General features: G+C 37.4%; 1 protein-coding gene across 1 annotated transcript; it reads right to left on the bottom strand.

Moving 5' to 3' along the window:
• Nucleotides 1-1,197: 1,197 nt before the first annotated feature.
• Nucleotides 1,198-8,422, bottom strand: dhh (desert hedgehog signaling molecule). The gene is made up of 3 exons (XM_028452945.1): nt 8,088-8,422; nt 3,353-3,614; nt 1,198-2,293 (listed from the first exon to the last, which is right to left on the bottom strand). The coding sequence occupies exons 1-3, from the start codon at nt 8,394-8,396 to the stop codon at nt 1,482-1,484; spliced, it is 1,383 nt and encodes a 460-aa protein (XP_028308746.1). The 5' UTR covers nt 8,397-8,422; the 3' UTR covers nt 1,198-1,481.
• Between the last annotated feature and the right edge of the window lie 8,719 nt (nt 8,423-17,141).

The raw sequence follows: 17,141 nt of genomic DNA, 5'->3' as shown, positions 1-17,141 counted from the left end.
TCGGGATATATCTTATATTGTATCGTGACCTATGTATCGGGATACGAATCGTATCGCCAGATGCTAGGCAATACACACCCCTAATTAATATATACATACACATATATGGCCTTAAAATCGGAAATGTAGCGTTTGACAATATTGGCAAAAAGCTAATATCGAACAATTCTATTATAACTCATTTATAATAACTGCTTTATTTTATATATCCTTGCACTTGTTTTTTAAGTGCTATTATTTATTCATACTCACTATATAGTAGATACAATATATGTTCGATGATATCTCAAAGAAGGAAACTTTTATTTTTTTTTAATCCATGACACGAGACCCCTCCTCTGACGCAGTTCTTCACCTTTCTGCACATCTATGAGCCTGATCAGTGATCACATCGTTTTCTTTCACCATTTGTAACACTTGTAATACATTTGTCTGAACATTTGCTTCCATGTTGAAAACCATGTATCTAGTCCCCCCCCCCCAACAGGATTAGTTAACTCCACACATTCAGCTTTAGTAAAATTGGATTAGATTTTTGGGGGGTGGGTGAGTTGGGGGGGTGGGCTGAGCCTTGTTCAGAGACAGTACCTGATTGGTCAATGGCTGTAAATAAAGATTGGTATTAGGGCTTTGGTCCCACCTGATTGGCCAGTCAGTGAAGCTAGTGCTTTCCCATCTGCCTCCAGTATCTGCAGGATAATCCCCTGCAATACCTTCACAGATGTTCACAGGAGAATATCAACTGGAAAAACTAGTACAGGTCTTTAACGTGTAATAATATAAACTATAACTCTATTATAAGTGCCACATACTTAAGTGTGAGCATTGATTACGTTATGATTTAGTAGGAGTTTTGTTCTGTTTTTTTAAATGTATTATTTTAAAGATTTAGAGGCAATGCTATCAAGTAAAAACATTGAAATGTTTCAAATACATCAATAATTTGAGTTATTAATAGGTGTACATTGTAAATACAAACATTTACAGATAAGAGAATGTGTTGAAATCTTAAAAATTGTGACCCATTTCCTCCACAAGGGGGAGTTAAAAGCCATGCTACCTACTCCCAAGACTTTCTTTAACCTGTCTGTAAACATGTTTGAAGATAGATCAATCTGAGGAAATGAAATATTCCTAATAAATAGGAAACTAGGGGTAAAATATTTTAATCATTTTAATTACAGCAAGTGAGGACTGATACAAGCAGCAGGATTAATACTGAAAAAAACATTCATATTATTAGGGTTTAAATTCAAGGAGTACAAAAATAAAGATTCTGTTCAGGAAAATCATTCATATCTCCTTAGAATAATATATTCTTTACAAATATACTCGACATAATACATGAAAAGAAAAAAAAAATAGATGTGCAAAAGTACATTTAGGTATTAGAACTGCTGACCTGCGTAAAAACTTCTGCCTTAGATTGGTTTCTAATAATAATAATAATAATCACCAGAGTTAGCAAGATTTTGAAGCTTTTAAAGATGAAATAAGTTGCATTCTAAAAAGATGCTGCCAAAGCTGTACAGTAACCTTGCATACCAGTGCACATTACTATCCATTTGTAATGAATGCTTCCCTTTCATTTCTGTTATCAGAGGTTTACTCACGTTGTTCACTCTTACATTATTTACCAAAAAACCTGCTTTGTCCTTTGAGGCCAAAGGGCTATAATGTATTGCTGTCTTACTCGTGCAAGCTCTTTTATGGTCAGTGGTCTCCTGTTGTTTTGCTACATCTCCCCACACTAGCTGGTAGAATGAGATGAAAAGTCTCAGTGGGCCAAAAGCCCAGTGTGCAAGCCTGTGGTCCTCCACCAGTGCATAGCTGGACACCAGGACCCCATCTACAAACAAAGTTCCAGCTTCTGTAAGGGGTGCGTACACTCCTAGACTTTCCACTATTGAAACAGAGATGATCCGAGACGAGTGAACTATGTCTCCTGCAATGTTCATCAGAAGGCAGTCTCCAACTTTGGCTCTGCTGGCAAAACGAGCCTTGTAATCACTTGTGTGGTGTTTGCAGTGCGTGGATAAAAAGAGTAAATGACGGGGAGTCAGGGCTAACCTATGGCCGTCTTCTGTCTCCAGAGACAGAAAGATAGACCAGCTTTCATGGTCCTGGTGAAGAAACAAGAGGACTTGACTGTAGATGATTTGTCCTTCTGCAGATAGAGCCATCACCCTGTCACCAGGAGAAAGTGATGACAGGCTCTTCTGTCTCCCTCCAGCAACCGTCACCCGGGCCCAGCCTGGGAAACAGCCGCCTTTCTCCACAGCAACAGAATGATCTGCAGTAAGATTGCAAAAAAATAATTATTCCATCAAATTAATTTTGTTTTATTTTGTGTAATAATATGTTATGGTTTCATTAATTCAAACACCATTTTTTTTTTTTAGGAAATTTACGTTGACCTCCTGACATGTCTCAGAGGTGTCTTCTCTAGAGACCATCTGGTGACAGGGGGCGTGGCCAGCCTGACAGAACTGTCAAGTTGGCCACGCCCAGAAAGAAATCATAAGGACACATTAAAACAATCAGTAGATGCCTCTGAGGAAGACTGACATTAGGCATCCAACGAAATTCATTTTGTCATCTTTTTTAACAGTATGTTAAGTTGAAGTTGTTTTTATTCCGACGAGGTTTTTCAGGAAGTCAAGTGAAACTTCAAAGAAACCATCAAAGGCAATTAGCAGAACTCCTCTGACGAAGACTGGCAGTTGACAGTCGACACATGTCAGCAGATAAAAATTTCCTGAAGAATCTTGTCTAAATAAACGAAACCTCAACTTAACATACTGTTAAAAAAGAAGACAAAATGAATCTCGCTGGAACTATTACATGGAAATCAAGTGAAACTTCAAAGGAACAGTATATTGAGGTTTCCTTTATTTAGACAAGGTTCTTCAGGAAATTTTTATCTGCTGAAATGTTCCGACTGTCAACTGCCAGTCTTCATCAGAGGAGTTCTGCTGATCACAACCTCAACTTAACATACTGTAAAAAAAAAAGACAAAATTAATTTCGCTGAACCATTACATGGAAGTCAAGTGAAACTTCAAAGGACCCATCAAAGGCGATCTGCAGAACTCCTCTGAGAAAGACTGGCAGTTGACAGTTGAAACATGTCAGCAGATAAAAATGAAAAACTTTATCTGAAAAAACAAAACCTCAACATGACAGTAGGCAATCAAAAACATGCCAGGAGAATAAAGTACATTTCCTGAAAAAATGTCTAAATAAATGGAACCTTAACATTTTATCGCAAAAAAATACTTAGATCCGATTACCGGTATGTTTCTTAATCAACTGTTTGATGGTGCGGTATCTCATGTGTTCTTCGACTTACCGGCTTTAACCGAGCAGTGGACGTGATATTTGGACTCGTAGTGGACCCAGTCAAAGCCTGCCTCCACAGCCAGCTGGGCCAGAAGTCCGTACTTCTCTGTTTCTCTGTCGTCTGTGGTTATATCCACAGCTCGACCCTCATAATGAAGCGACCCAGGAGGATGATGACCATCTTCATCCCAGGCTTCCGTCACACGCAGGTGGACCCCCGGCCACTGGTTCATCACTGCAATGGCCAGCCTGTTTAGGCAGTCTTTACATCTCTAGGGAGATTAGGAAGGGATATCATTAAAAGCATGAAAAATGAACAAAGTTTTTGGTTTATGTAAAGTTACAAAAAAAAAAGATGCAAAGTTCATTAAAAGGTTAGAGAAATATTTAACATACTGAACATCTTTATATTTTTCTTTGTAAGAGGGGGAAAAACAGTGTAGCCAAGCTTTTCATTCAGGTAAATTTTAGCTATAATCCATTTGCAAATATCTTCACAGGCATTACTCCTCTTGCAAGAACCAAAATCTATGCCTCTCGTGCCACTTAATTTATTTCAAGCTACAGCTTAATAATGACCCCACTGTGCATCATATTCATAGATTAATTACATTTTTTCTGTTTACTTGGTCTGATTCCCATTCTTCTATGTCTTTCCCTTCATTATGGTACCATTATAAATTAACCCTTTAGTCTTTCTTTAAAAACTCTATACAAGTGCTAGATCTGTTCTCTCCCTTGTTTTTGTGAACCCAAGCAGGTCAAGGATGCTGGCAGCTACACTAAAGAGAGTTGGTTCTGCTACTAATGGTTGATTTTGAAAAATGACATTTCTTTTATAAATGCAACATTTTATCAATGCACTGCAAGTGCACTTGATGGCCTCTGTTGTATTAGGCACAGTGTAAATAAAATAAATGGAATCAAAGAGGAAGTAAGAAGTAGCTCAAGACGTAAAGTAGTAGTTCATCGTTATCATATATTGTCAGCTCCATTAATACAGTCGGTGAAACAAATTCAGGATTTTTGCGTTCTACATCAACAGTGTTTACCCCCTATTTAAACTTGCATTAAAACCAAAAGTCTGCACTTAAACCATATGTTAATTATTTTCATACTTTCACAGACATTGAGAAATATTTTTATAATCAAGAGAACGTATTTGCATAGCCTTTGAGCATAAGAGTAAACATGTCACGCAGAAATTTTGAGATTGTTGTTGATGAATTCTCTAAAAAGGCGGCAAATGAATGTAACCAAAATTATACAGCATGCATATTAAATATACTGTACATCAATGCTTGGTATATGATAGGTCTGGAAATATTCTCTTATATTACTTTTGATATAATCACAAGTTTGGGAGCCTTGTAAAAATATGACAAAATTATTAATATTTTGACATTAATCACAAAACATTTAATCAGTCCTACATTATTGGAGTGTTTGGTTTTCCTAATTATTTATGTATACATGTGTAAATAAAGATGACTCAGTGCATCCTATGTATCTTTCCATTGATGTAAGTTAGGTTTTAAATCTCTTGAGCAAAGGTTATTCCAGTTCAGTAAAAGAGAAAAAAAGTGTCTTACACTTTTTGAAGATGCAGGAGCAGATTTGTAATTATTTATCAAAAGTGATGCCAACTTTAAAGCAAATTATTTGTTTTACCTCAACACAAAATGTACAAAAACACTTCCACACTGACTGCTTGCAGGTTATTAGTATTGTTCCTAAGCTATTATCTCCTCCTTGCTCAGACTCCCAGAACCAGAACAAAGCTACTGTATCCAGTTGTCTACATTCCTTGGCTTTTTCAACACAGTGTGAGAATAATCAAGGCCATTCTTTGACTTTCTAGATTGTTCCAGGCTTGAGTTTTTCAGTTTCACCCCTGAGACATTTGATTCAAATATGTGCGCAGAGTGCTAACACCCCCGTGAGCCATGATGTTACAGACTGTGTCAGCATTGTTGGTTAAAAAAAAACCCTGAAAGATGCCAACGTCAGCATCTTAGGTGAGACACTTTCTGTCATAACTTGACTACAAACTGACCCGTGACAGGTTTTATATTTAATAATTTACCGATTAAAGCTAAATGAGCAGATGAATAAATAACAGCTGAAAGGCGAGATGAGGGGTTGTGTGAAAAGTGAGCTGAGTTGCTGAGAAGTGATGGGAAAGGGCAGGGAGGGGAATGTGACAGCCAAAGAGAGAGAGCGAGAGAGAGAGGGTCAGAAAACAAACTGGGTACATTTTTTCCCGCAATACCATTGAAGAGAGGCGTACGATTGTCACAACTACAATCGTGGCTTTTCCAACGGTGCCATTACTTCAGCAGGCGGGAATTTAGTATAGGCGACCACTCTAAGTTGCCAAATGACTCACAAAGACACTCTTTCACATCTGGGCAAAAAAAAAAAAAAAAGAAAAAGGGGGGCACACATACACATACTCAAAAGTGAGAATCACAAAAGTACACATATCACAATCCCGGGAACACAGATTCATATCCTGAACAATCACAAAAGGAAGCAGCAAAAATAAGGCCCGTATCTTGATCAATATATGATTAACGTAAGATCGATTCCAAGTAAAATGTTGTCAGCGTTACCAGTTTGTCAACATCTCCAGTCCTAAAATCTGCACTCATAAACAGCGGGTGAGTTCAGTCAGAACAATAAGAACCAAATAATTAATAATTGGATTGCAGATTAACAAAAGGCCTCTGTATAGAGGTCAATTGATCTACATCATGATCTCATCTGATCTACAGAAAATGGGAAAAGTGGTGGACTTACACCATTATCTTATGATGTCAAACTCACTGCAGGTCACGGGCCACAGGAGAGCCACTTTCTTTCCTTATTCTTTGTCTCAAACTTCACGGCAAAAGCAATGACAAAACAATAAAAGCTAAACATTGAATACATATGACTGAAGAGAAAAACAAACAAGAAATAGGTTGAACACAAATAGTACATATGTATCCTTCAGTTTGAGAAGGGGCAGGATGAAGCAAACGCTTACTTTGATCTCAATTAGGCCAAAAGGAGCAATTTATACATTTTTTGTGCCCTAGTTTCTCCTTTATATGAAACTTATATTATCCTAAATATTCAGCCACATGCAAAAATCCCATGAATTTGTGTCATTTTAATGAAACCACTTAAACACGCAAACCCCTCCCAGCATTTTTGGGGGAGTCAATTTGAATTGGTGAAATATCTGAAACTGAAATGATGATTGATTAAATGATTCCTGTTTTTGCTGTATTTTTGTTACTTTGACCAACATTTTCAACAAACTGAACAAGATGCTTTGGCCCAGAATTGGCCCACGGGCCTTGAGTTTGACATCTCTAATTTACACTATATTATCTAAGCCTCATAGTATCTCAGCGTTATGCAATAATGCAGGTGTTTTATCTATTCCCTAGGTCCCAAAGTGAGGTATTAGGGCTGCTCGATTATAGAAAAAATAATAATCACGATTATTTTAGTCACAACTCAAATCACAATTATTCTAATGATTATTTGTCAACCAAAAAGTTATTCATTTTTTATAGAAAAAAAAATTCTTTAAACATAAATAAAATCCTTTAAACACTAAAATCAAGTACGTTCACTTTTGCACAAAACAAAACACTTCTTGCACGTGATGTGTCTTTGCTCTAGGTCTTCATCAACAAAACCAAAGTGTTCCCAAAGAAGAGAATTTGACTTGCCACTTGTTTACCAAGTGTTTTTGTTGCATTTCTACTGCCATGTTTCAAGACCATTAGCAACAACTTTCCTTGAGTTGGCCTGGAGGCTGGCTTTGGCTTTGAGAGGGGCGGGGCAGAGGGGAGGAGCTTGCGTGGATTAATCAACTCAAAGTTAGTATTAATAGCATGTGGGTGCCAAGCTTCAAATAGTGGGTTTGTTTTATTTAGCGAATAAAACATGTAATGTATATATATATATATATATATATATACATATAAATCCTTTTTTCCGATTGTTATTTTTGTAATTGTTGGATGTAATAATCGAAATTGAATTTCAATTAATTGAGCAGCCCTACTAGCTAATATTAGGCTAGTGCTGATGCAAGGCTAATGTTATGTTAATGCTAATGCTATGTTGATGCTAATGCTAATGTTAGGCTAATGCTAATGGTAATGTTAGGCTACTGCTAATGTTAATGCTAGGATAATGCTGATGACCGGCTAATGCTAACAGTAATGTTAGGCTAATGCTAATGTTAACTTATGCTAGCTAATGATAATGCTAGGTTAATGCTAATGTCGTATTCAATGACGCGGGCCCGCACCTGCATCCTCACTTGCATTTTCTTCAGGAACTGCAAATATTCTAGTCATATATGATTCATCAACAGGTTAGGTAAAATTCAGAGAGAATTTTTACTGTAGGGCAACATTGTATATGACATTACATTTTCACGTGTGCAGGAGTAGGGGTACATGGCTTCAGGGTAAATGTCTGAAGGGGTACAGAACTGTGAAAAGTTTTGGAACCAATGATCTAGTCTATCTGCAGTGATAATGAAAGGGATGTAAACTACTTTAGCTAATTCAATAACAATGACTGATCATACAACAGTAGGAACACATAAAGGAACAAATGGTCAGTCAGAGCATCTCTCACATTATGCAGAAGACTGGGGATCATCTCCTGTCATGATGACTCAAAGGAGGAAAAATGAGCACCACAATGCATATTGTGGTGAACCATGGTCTCACCTTGGTCATGAAGCGGTCTGCGTTGGTGTTCTCCTCATCTTTGAAGACAATATCTGGGTTGTAGTTGCACACAAGTTCATTGAAGCGCTCAGAGTTGCGTGAGATCTTGCCCTCTGCTCTCCCACTGGCTCCAAGGTTGTTTTCAGAGAAGTTGGGGGAAAACTGCTTGTAGTGCATGGCGGTGAGTTTCCTGGACCTGGAACGGACGCCGTACCCAGGACCCGGTCCACATCCCTGGACAAACCATATACAAGTCCACACAGCAAGGAGGCTGAGCTGTGTCAGGCGGACCCACCAGGACTGCTTCATCTGGGGAGGATCAGGGCTCCCACAACTCAGTGTCCAACAGTGATATCCCAGTTCCAGGTATGCGACAGCAGGTGAATGTGTTGGAAATCTTCATCCATTCCAGAAACTGATTATATTTGAGTAGAGGGGAACAAAAAACAAAATGTAGGAACTTATAAGTCTCTCTTTTCACTCAATATAGTCACATAGAACTAGCTCTTCAAGCCTACTAACCAAGAACAAATTGGGACATGAACCAAACATGTATATTTGTACACCTTAGGGTATCTATTAACTATTTTTTAACAAGCTGACACATTGAAAAGTTTTTATTTGTTTAAAATGAAGTAAAAAGATTTTTATCTGGGCCATATTATAGGTATTTGTGTCTTTATTATTCAAACAAAAAAATTTCAATCAAATTTAAAAAAAATCAATCAAAAAAATATTTTCAAAGAAAAAAAAGTGTTCAAATGCAAATATTTTTTTGCATTTGAACACCTTTTTTTGGATTGGAAATATTTATTTTTGATTAAAGTGAACTATATTTCTTTTTTTTTTTTTAATTGAAAATGGCTATTCGATTGAAGTGATTTTTTTAAATTTTTTTTTTTTTTAATTTATTTTAATTATTATTATTATTGAATAATAAAGACACAAATCTACCTCCATACTTTGCTGGCATCACTTACCAAACAAATGAAGACACACAGGTGAAACAGGTGTTTTACACTTACCCTGTCTGGACACACACACACACACACGGAGAGAGAGAGAGAGACAGAGGCGCACTGTGGCTAACACCCAATGACCTTCTCTTCTCCCATGTCCACCTTTGTGAGGCTCTCGTCTTCCTTCTCCATGTGTGTGTGAGTGTGTGTGTGCGTGTGTGTGTGTGGGGCGGGGGTGTGATGGGAGAGGGGGGGTTCCTCTGCTTCTGTCCCGTGTCGCTCCTCAGCTCTTCTGGCCACCTTACACCAGCCATTGAGTCTTTATTAGCGTCCGGAAAGGATCGCCCACCCTTCCTCTGCGCGCTCACCGCCACAGCCGCAGCACGCGCCTCCCATTCAAACACACAAATAACACAACACAACACAAGTGTGTGTCTGCTGATGACACAATGACCCCCAACCCAAAATTAAATGAATAAAATAAAATAAAACAAAATCTATATTTAACTTTTAAACAATATTTATTATTATTATTTTTTATTTTTTTACTTATAACTTTTATTTTTTTGTTTTTTATATCACGTTCATGTAGTTATTGATTTATGTTTTTTTTTTTTTTTTTTTTTTTTCAGGTTTGGTCCTCCATACAACCCCACTCTTACAAAAAACACATTCACCACAAATAAATATAACTTTACTACTGGGCAATCGGTAAACAAAACCTCCCAAACACTTGTTAAATGTTATATTTTAATGTTGTTGACCTATTAACCAACAACCAGAGGTGTGAAGAGTACTAATATATCCTACTCAAATGCAACTAAAGTCATACATAACATTCTCAAGTACAAGTAAAAAGTAGTTTGAATAAATAGTACTCAAAGTAAAAGTTATTAGTTTCTTTCACCCCCCACATTTATTTTTGCTAATAAATCTTGCCACGGTTCCAGTAAACATCTCATGTATAAACTTAAAAAGGAAGAGACAAGATCTTGCACAATTGGAACTTAATTTATTTTCCATAAAGGCAACTGTATAAAATAAAAGGTTTGTCAAAATGTACAATTATTTTTTTAAATAAAATGACACCAATTAATTTAATTCAAAATTAAAATTAAATTATTGGCTTGTGATAACAGTATTTAAAAATATATATATATATATTTCTGGCAAGAAAAAAAATCAATTAATAACCGTGCTTTTTTTTTTTTAGCTATAACTCTGAACATCTTTACATTACTCTGGGTATAACCTTTCCAACTCAATAGAAATGTAAAAAATAAAAACAAATTATAACATTCTAGTGTGTATTAGATCGTGTTGATTCTTTATTCAATGTTATTTAAACAACACAAAATACAACAAAATTGTCTAATGGACAAAATCAAATCAAATTAAAATACTTATATTTTAGTTTGTTGTTGTTTTTGTTTTGTTTTGTTTTGTTTTTTAAGTAATAATAATAATACATTTTATTTGTAGAGCACTTTACATTTGAAAATCTCAAAGTGCTACAGAGTTTAAAAGAATAAAGGAATTGTAAAAACCTAAATAAATAAATATCCATGGATGCACTGATGGGTGAGGAGGGAAACCTTATATGTTTTGTTTTGGGATGTTTTGGCCAAAGAAAGTGATATTTGTGATGAGGGAGGAGCAGAGCTGATGTGGTGTGCCGATGAGGACAGCTTCAGTTTTGGAGCTGTTTAATTGGAGAAAGTTCAGCTTCATCACCGCCTCTATCTCCTACAGGCAGGTAGTCAGAGTGGATGTTGGCAGGGGGAAGAATACGTGGGGGTGGTTTTTATGTACAGCTGTGTGTCATCGGCATAGCAGTGGTAGGATTACCCATGCCTGCATGTAAATGGAGAAAAGGGTGGGGCCCAATACCGAGCCCTGGGGGACACCGCAGGTGACATTGTGGGTGTGTGATTTTGCTTTGCCCAGGGCGACGTACTCAATTCTGCCTGTGAAGTGTGAGGTGAACCAGTTAAGTGTGTTTCCTGTGAATCCAGTGGTGAGGGCGAAAACCAGACTGAAATTTCTCGAACAGATTATTATGAATGAGGTGATCCTGAAGTTGTGCTGCAACGGTTTTCTCCAGAGCCTTTGAAAGAAATGGGAGATTGGAGATGGGCCTGTAGTTTGAGCGAACTTCTGGATCCAAGTAGAAAAAATTTTTTTTTTATATGAGCAAGCATGAGTGATAATAGTGAGAAAAATCCCCATTCTCAAAGGCTGCACATCTGTCCCGACTGCTTATAGTTAATGTCGTTAAAAAAGAGAAGATAACAGAATAGAGAGATAATATAGATCAAACATGGGTTGAATGTGGTCCCTGAACAAAAATGATATCCTCTGCATCATCGGGCACAATAGCCTTCCTCAAATTTAACACCATGGGTCTTTCACGTCTTCTTGTGCTTTCTCATTCTATAATCACACCCACACTGTCCTGCTGTTATTATTAGCCTGAGTTGAAGGTGAGGACCAGAGAAGGAGCACCAATGGCCGACCTTGACACTCTTAACTTGCTGTGGCCCCTTCCTGTGTTCGGGGAACTGTCCTTAACCTCTAAACTTTCGGCACCCAAGACCTCTTTACTGGAAACACCTCATCAACATAATATTTTTAACCAGCCCCAGAACAATAGGAGGGTGACCCAATAAAGTGATAACACAGTGGGTGGTCCGAAAATAAGGCCTGTGCATCATGTACTTTCAAACAGGAGATAGAGACATGTTGCCATCCAATGGCAGAGCTCTCTTGGGGATACCTCAGTTTCCTCACTAAGATACAGACAGATTCATGTCATTCATGATAGATTTGCTTTTGTACAGGTTGAGATCTTTCATTAAATGCAGTAGGGGTTTATTTGTTCATTGGATCCCCATTAGTTTACATTGTGGTGGTTGCTAAACTTCCTGGGGTCCATGAAAAAACATTCTAGTACATATAAGAACAGAAAAATCAAAGACAATTAAAAATATACAGAAACATTACATAAAAAGGTACATCAAGACCCATTTCCATTACACCAACAAAGACATTAACAAACACATGATATATTCATTAAGAATGGGAAAAGTATGATTTTAAAGATTTTTTTAAATTTGTGAAAAGTCTTTCAGGTCCCTATGGGAATTTGTTCCATGAGTTAAAAGCACAAATAAAACAGACATTTGTAAATGCTGACAACATATCAACCAAAGACATCTAACAAGAGCATTTGTTACCTCCTCCATTTATTTATTTATCTGTTTGTTTGTTTGTCTGTCAGCAGGATTACGTTAAAAGTACTTCACAAAATTTTATAGAATTCAAACCAAAGATAGGCCTTATGCCATAAAAGATTCCTTAACATTTTGGAGGGGATACAGATTAATGTATTGATTCTGGATCAGTTTGAAAAATTTGAAAATTCCTATCTGTCATCACTGGCGAAATATCAAAAATTCCTCTCTCGGTTCATAATTGACCAATCTTTAAGATATTCTGCCTCGGTTTTGTTTAGGTGGTTCCTCAATTACCCACCGACTTCCAATGGAATCGGATCAGATTTGGTATTGTCCATTTTACCGCAATTCTTATTTTTTTTTGTTAAATGGGGGTGTCCATACATTTTGAGCTACTGTATTGTTATTTCTAGGGATTTCTTACAAGCCTTTAAAGCGTGAATGATCATGGTACCATGTTCAGGCATTTGCCAATATCTGGCAATGAGAATATTTGGCGGAGGTTTGCGCTCTCTGAGTGCTATTGTTACATATAATCAACATTCATATTCCAAACTAGTACAAACAATAATTTCTGTATAAAGTTAAAAGTTATTTTCTGATTGCTTTAAGTAGATCTCTTCATTTTTTTGGTTTTCTGGGTGGATTGTCATCCAATTTAGAATACATTAGCTCATTTTCTTTCTATCTTCTAATCAAGTCTAGTCTCAGACAACTATGCCCCAAAAGGTCTTTTTTGCCAATAAATGCAGTAACTCTGAATGAAATAAATGCTTTTATTTCTTCCTTGAATATTCTTCTGGTTTGTATGGTGCTGATTTATACAAATGTGTCCTTTCTGCTGAAAATGATCTACAATGTTTGTATGTAAAACTATTTTTCACCCTTTTTTTTAGTGTACAGTGATGAATCCAAGGCTGCCGAGCTTCACTCTGGTGTGAAAAAGCCTCCAGGTCAGGGAAGTCACCAGATGATCCCAGGATGTTTTGGGGAGCGGTGGCCTGGCAAAAAGCTGCATCTTCCTGTTCTTTAGATAAACATGGAGGATGGCTGCATGTCTGAGCCAGGCAACAAGGGCGAGTGATGTCAGCCATCGTAACAAACGCAGAGACCAACGCAATCAAAAAAAAAAAGTAACAAACACTTTCATATCTACAGTTACCCGCACCAATGTTTCTCTTTAAAGCCACACAAGAAAAAAACGATTTTCATCTCACATGAAAGGGAAAGGAAGGAAATGAGTGTCTGTGGGCTTGAGATGGAAAAAAAGTCATTATTAGTTTTTATTTTGGTGCCTCTCATCCGCCGGCCTCCCCCTGAATCCTTTTGGCTTTCTGCGTTTCACTCCCGTATTTCAGGATGGGAGTACGGTACATTCCCGGGTGAACGGTTGAGCTTCCTGTGAAGCCAGCACTGAAAATGAGACCTTTTCTGCTTAGGTTTGTTCACACCAAATGAGTCCCCTTGTTCACACCTGAGCAAGTTTATCCTGTCTCTTGTGTTCACCAAGGTAACAGATAATAATCCTGTTATCAAAACGTGTAGGAGTGCAACGAAAGACTCATTTGAAAAGTAGTGTTTTGTAAATGATTAAGATGAATCTAAAAGAAAAGTTGAGCTTTTAACTCCTGTCGACTTCGACATTTATAGTGTTTGTCTTCGTCCTTTTTGAGCTGAATAGACACTACAGCAGACATGGGCAACTGACGGCCCGGGGGCCACATGTGAACGTTGCCACTGGCCACTTACGCTTGAATTCCTCTTTAAAGCGGAATAAAAGTTAATTCCTCTTTAACCTGACATGGTAAACACTTTATTCCTAATGCTAATTTAATTCCAAATTAAAAAATAATTCCGAATTAGGTGGCTGGTTTATTCCGTTTTTAATTCCGAATTAAATAATTCCTCTTTCTTGTAAACACTTAAAGCCGCTTTAAGTGAATTCCAGTCGTTTTGTGCTTGTGCGACTTGCGGCGATGACGCGTTTGGTGACAATGTAACCCAACATGGCCACAAGACATGGATATAATGAAAAGACTGGATGGACGGAGGCATAAACATACGGAAATTAACACGGACACATGGACTTTCATGGACTTATTAAACACACTCGGAGATCAGCAAACAGAGCTAGCTTCACCGGACGGCTGCACGGATGGAAGGAAATGGAGGAAGTGCATCCCCATACTGCTGCATTGGCTGTAATATCACCAAGTTTATTATTGTAACGGTTGTTAGAGCTACCATCTTTACCAGTCAGCAAATATTTATTAGCGGTTATTGTTTTCTGGAGTTTTACTGGTCTTTATTTACCAGTAAGTCCTTTCTCTCTTCCGCTCCGTGGACCAAAGTGTGTTATTGTCGAGCTGTTGCTTCAAAACTACAGTCAAAATAAAGGTGGAAACAGTTCTCATGTGTGGTGTTCTGTGTTACAGCCGACAATAAAAAGTTTGTAGTGTGTTATTCCCGATAGACGTGATACGTCTTGTTCTCCCCCTGTCCTGTCAGAGCCTTCCCAACCCCCAGACCTAAAGCGGAATTATCTAAAGCCAAATAAACCGGTTTTCCATGTAAACCCGGGAATTACTATTTATTTCCATGTAAACACGAAGCAGAACACTTTAATGATTTAATGAATGATTTAATTCAGAATAACTAATTCCGAATTAAAAAACATCATGTAACCGTGGCCAGTCTAATTTTTTTGAGGCCCCCAAAGCAAATCCCCAAAATGGTAATTCAAGAAGTTGGAAGGAATATGAAGCCCAACGTAATGAACAAACTACACAAAAAATTTTAAAAATACACAAAATGACTCATAAAACCTAAAATGATGACAAAGACAGACACAACAACCACTTAAACAAACAAAATGACTACAAAAACCCACAAAGCAACAACACATTACAGAGTAGCTCCAAAGACACACAAACTGTTAAGAAAATTACACAAAATGGCAGGAAATTACAGAAAACAACAAAAAAAAACAGAAAGTGACCCCAAAAACACACAAATCAACAACAAAAAATGCAGAAAATGATGAAAAAATACACAAAATTATACGTAGAACACAAAAAATAACAAAAACACACATAATGACACCAAAAATGGACAAAACACCAAAACCACAGACAAAAAAAGACAAAACCCTTTCCCCACCACCCCTGTATTAATGCTCTGATTCTAAATGAATATGCTCATGTGGCCCTTGGATCAGATACAATAACGTTTGTGGCCCCCACTGTGATCGAGTTGCCCATCCCTGCACGACAGGGGTTCTTTCCTCTGATGGAGGCCATCAAAAGGGTTGGAGGAGGAAAGTCATCAAACTGACACCTCACAACCTCCCTCCCATGTCCTAAACACACACAGACACACATGCTGCACATTTGTTTTGGTCAGTATCAGTACTCGCCTACACCTCCCATACCGTTGCATTGCACAGTGTTATCATTGCAGGAAGAGGCAGGGTGGTGCGTTCGGATGTGCCTGCACTCTCCCAATGATTCTTGGCTTGCGTTTTGTAGCTTTCAGTCAGTAGATAATGGACACATCGCGTCATGTGTTGGTTTCAGGTGTGTCACTTGAACTGATGTTGTCAGACAAGTTGTCCTCCATGTCTACCAGGTCTTTGCTCAGCCTTGATTTGTATTATGAGCACCACTTAGTCAAAGTTAAGGCAATGCTGCACTGAAGTGGACAATAGACTGAGCAGGGTGGAACTTCCTTTCTGTAGACAAGCAGGTCAAAGGTCAAAGATGATGCCTTACTAGAGTATGAGAAATTAATCTAAAACGTATGTTCTTCATAATGGGATGATAACTTACTGTTCCTGGAGCGTCTATTAAGTAATTATCCTGATTTACTATCAAAATATGAGAACTTGAACTTAGACATCCCCCCAGCCTCATTTGAGATAAAATTATATCAGTGTTTTTCAACCATGTGGTCGTGACCCCATGTGGGGACGCCGGAAATGTATTATTTTTCAAAGTACAACACATCACAATCTTAAACAACTGTTCTATACTTGCACTTACTCATGTATAAATATAGCTAAAATAAATGCAGTAGGTTAAACAAGGTGCTTTTTTTCTGACTTTGCAAAAACTTAGATATAAACTATCACCATCACAATAGGCATTTTTTTGTTTCCTAGAATGCCTTTGTAGAATATGTAAAACTCTTTTCTTTTGATGTGTAATTGGCTATCTATTGTTTTAGAAATATATTGTCATTTGAAAAAAAAATTCTGTCTTTTTATTATTATTAATATTGAGAGCCTGGGGAGGGGGGAGAGAATAGGGTATTATATAATGTAATGTACAATTTACAATTATTGTGAAATTAATAATAAACTACTAAAGTTTTCAAAAAAAATTAAACAAAAAAATTAAATGCAGTATGAATACTGTATATCTGAGCTGGTGCATCTTATCACTTTGTGCGTTAATCCTACCTACTCAATATTTGTAACACAGTATAACAAACATTAAAAAAGCTGATTATGGGGGGGAAGTGTCTTTGGGGTGGCCCAAATGAATAAATACATAATTAAAAGAAAAACATTGATGGAAAAACCGATAACGATGTAATCAGAAATTCCATTTTATGTCAAATATCGTCCGATAATACCAGTGGGGCGATATTATGGCTCGTCTGTGACCAAAAAAAAGCCTGCGTCGGTTGATTGTGTGAAGAAAGTGTGCCGTGAGTGTGCACACAGGATGGCGGGCGGCAACGTACGACAAACTGAAAGTTGTGGCCCATTATCAGTTGATTGGTGGGCAAGTCTCGCCTTTTCCTGAGTAGTTCTGCATTTGCGAGCGTAAGAAAAGAGGGAATAACAGCCCTTAATG

This window comes from Gouania willdenowi, chromosome 7 (assembly GCF_900634775.1).
Source record: "Gouania willdenowi chromosome 7, fGouWil2.1, whole genome shotgun sequence".
NCBI lineage: Eukaryota > Metazoa > Chordata > Actinopteri > Blenniiformes > Gobiesocidae > Gouania > Gouania willdenowi.
This window is presented reverse-complemented; position numbering and strand designations above follow the sequence as displayed.

Bases quoted from the DNA above. Each gene is read 5' to 3' on its own strand.
- dhh (XM_028452945.1), bottom strand. From the start codon at position 8,396: ATGAAGCAGTCCTGGTGGGTCCGCCTGACACAGCTCAGCCTCCTTGCT. The intron at 3,615-8,087 runs GTGAGACCATGG...TAATCTCCCTAG, and splicing joins CAGACCGCTTCATGACCAAG to AGATGTAAAGACTGCCTAAA. The intron at 2,294-3,352 runs GTAAGTCGAAGA...ATCTTACTGCAG, and splicing joins CCACTGCTCGGTTAAAGCCG to ATCATTCTGTTGCTGTGGAG.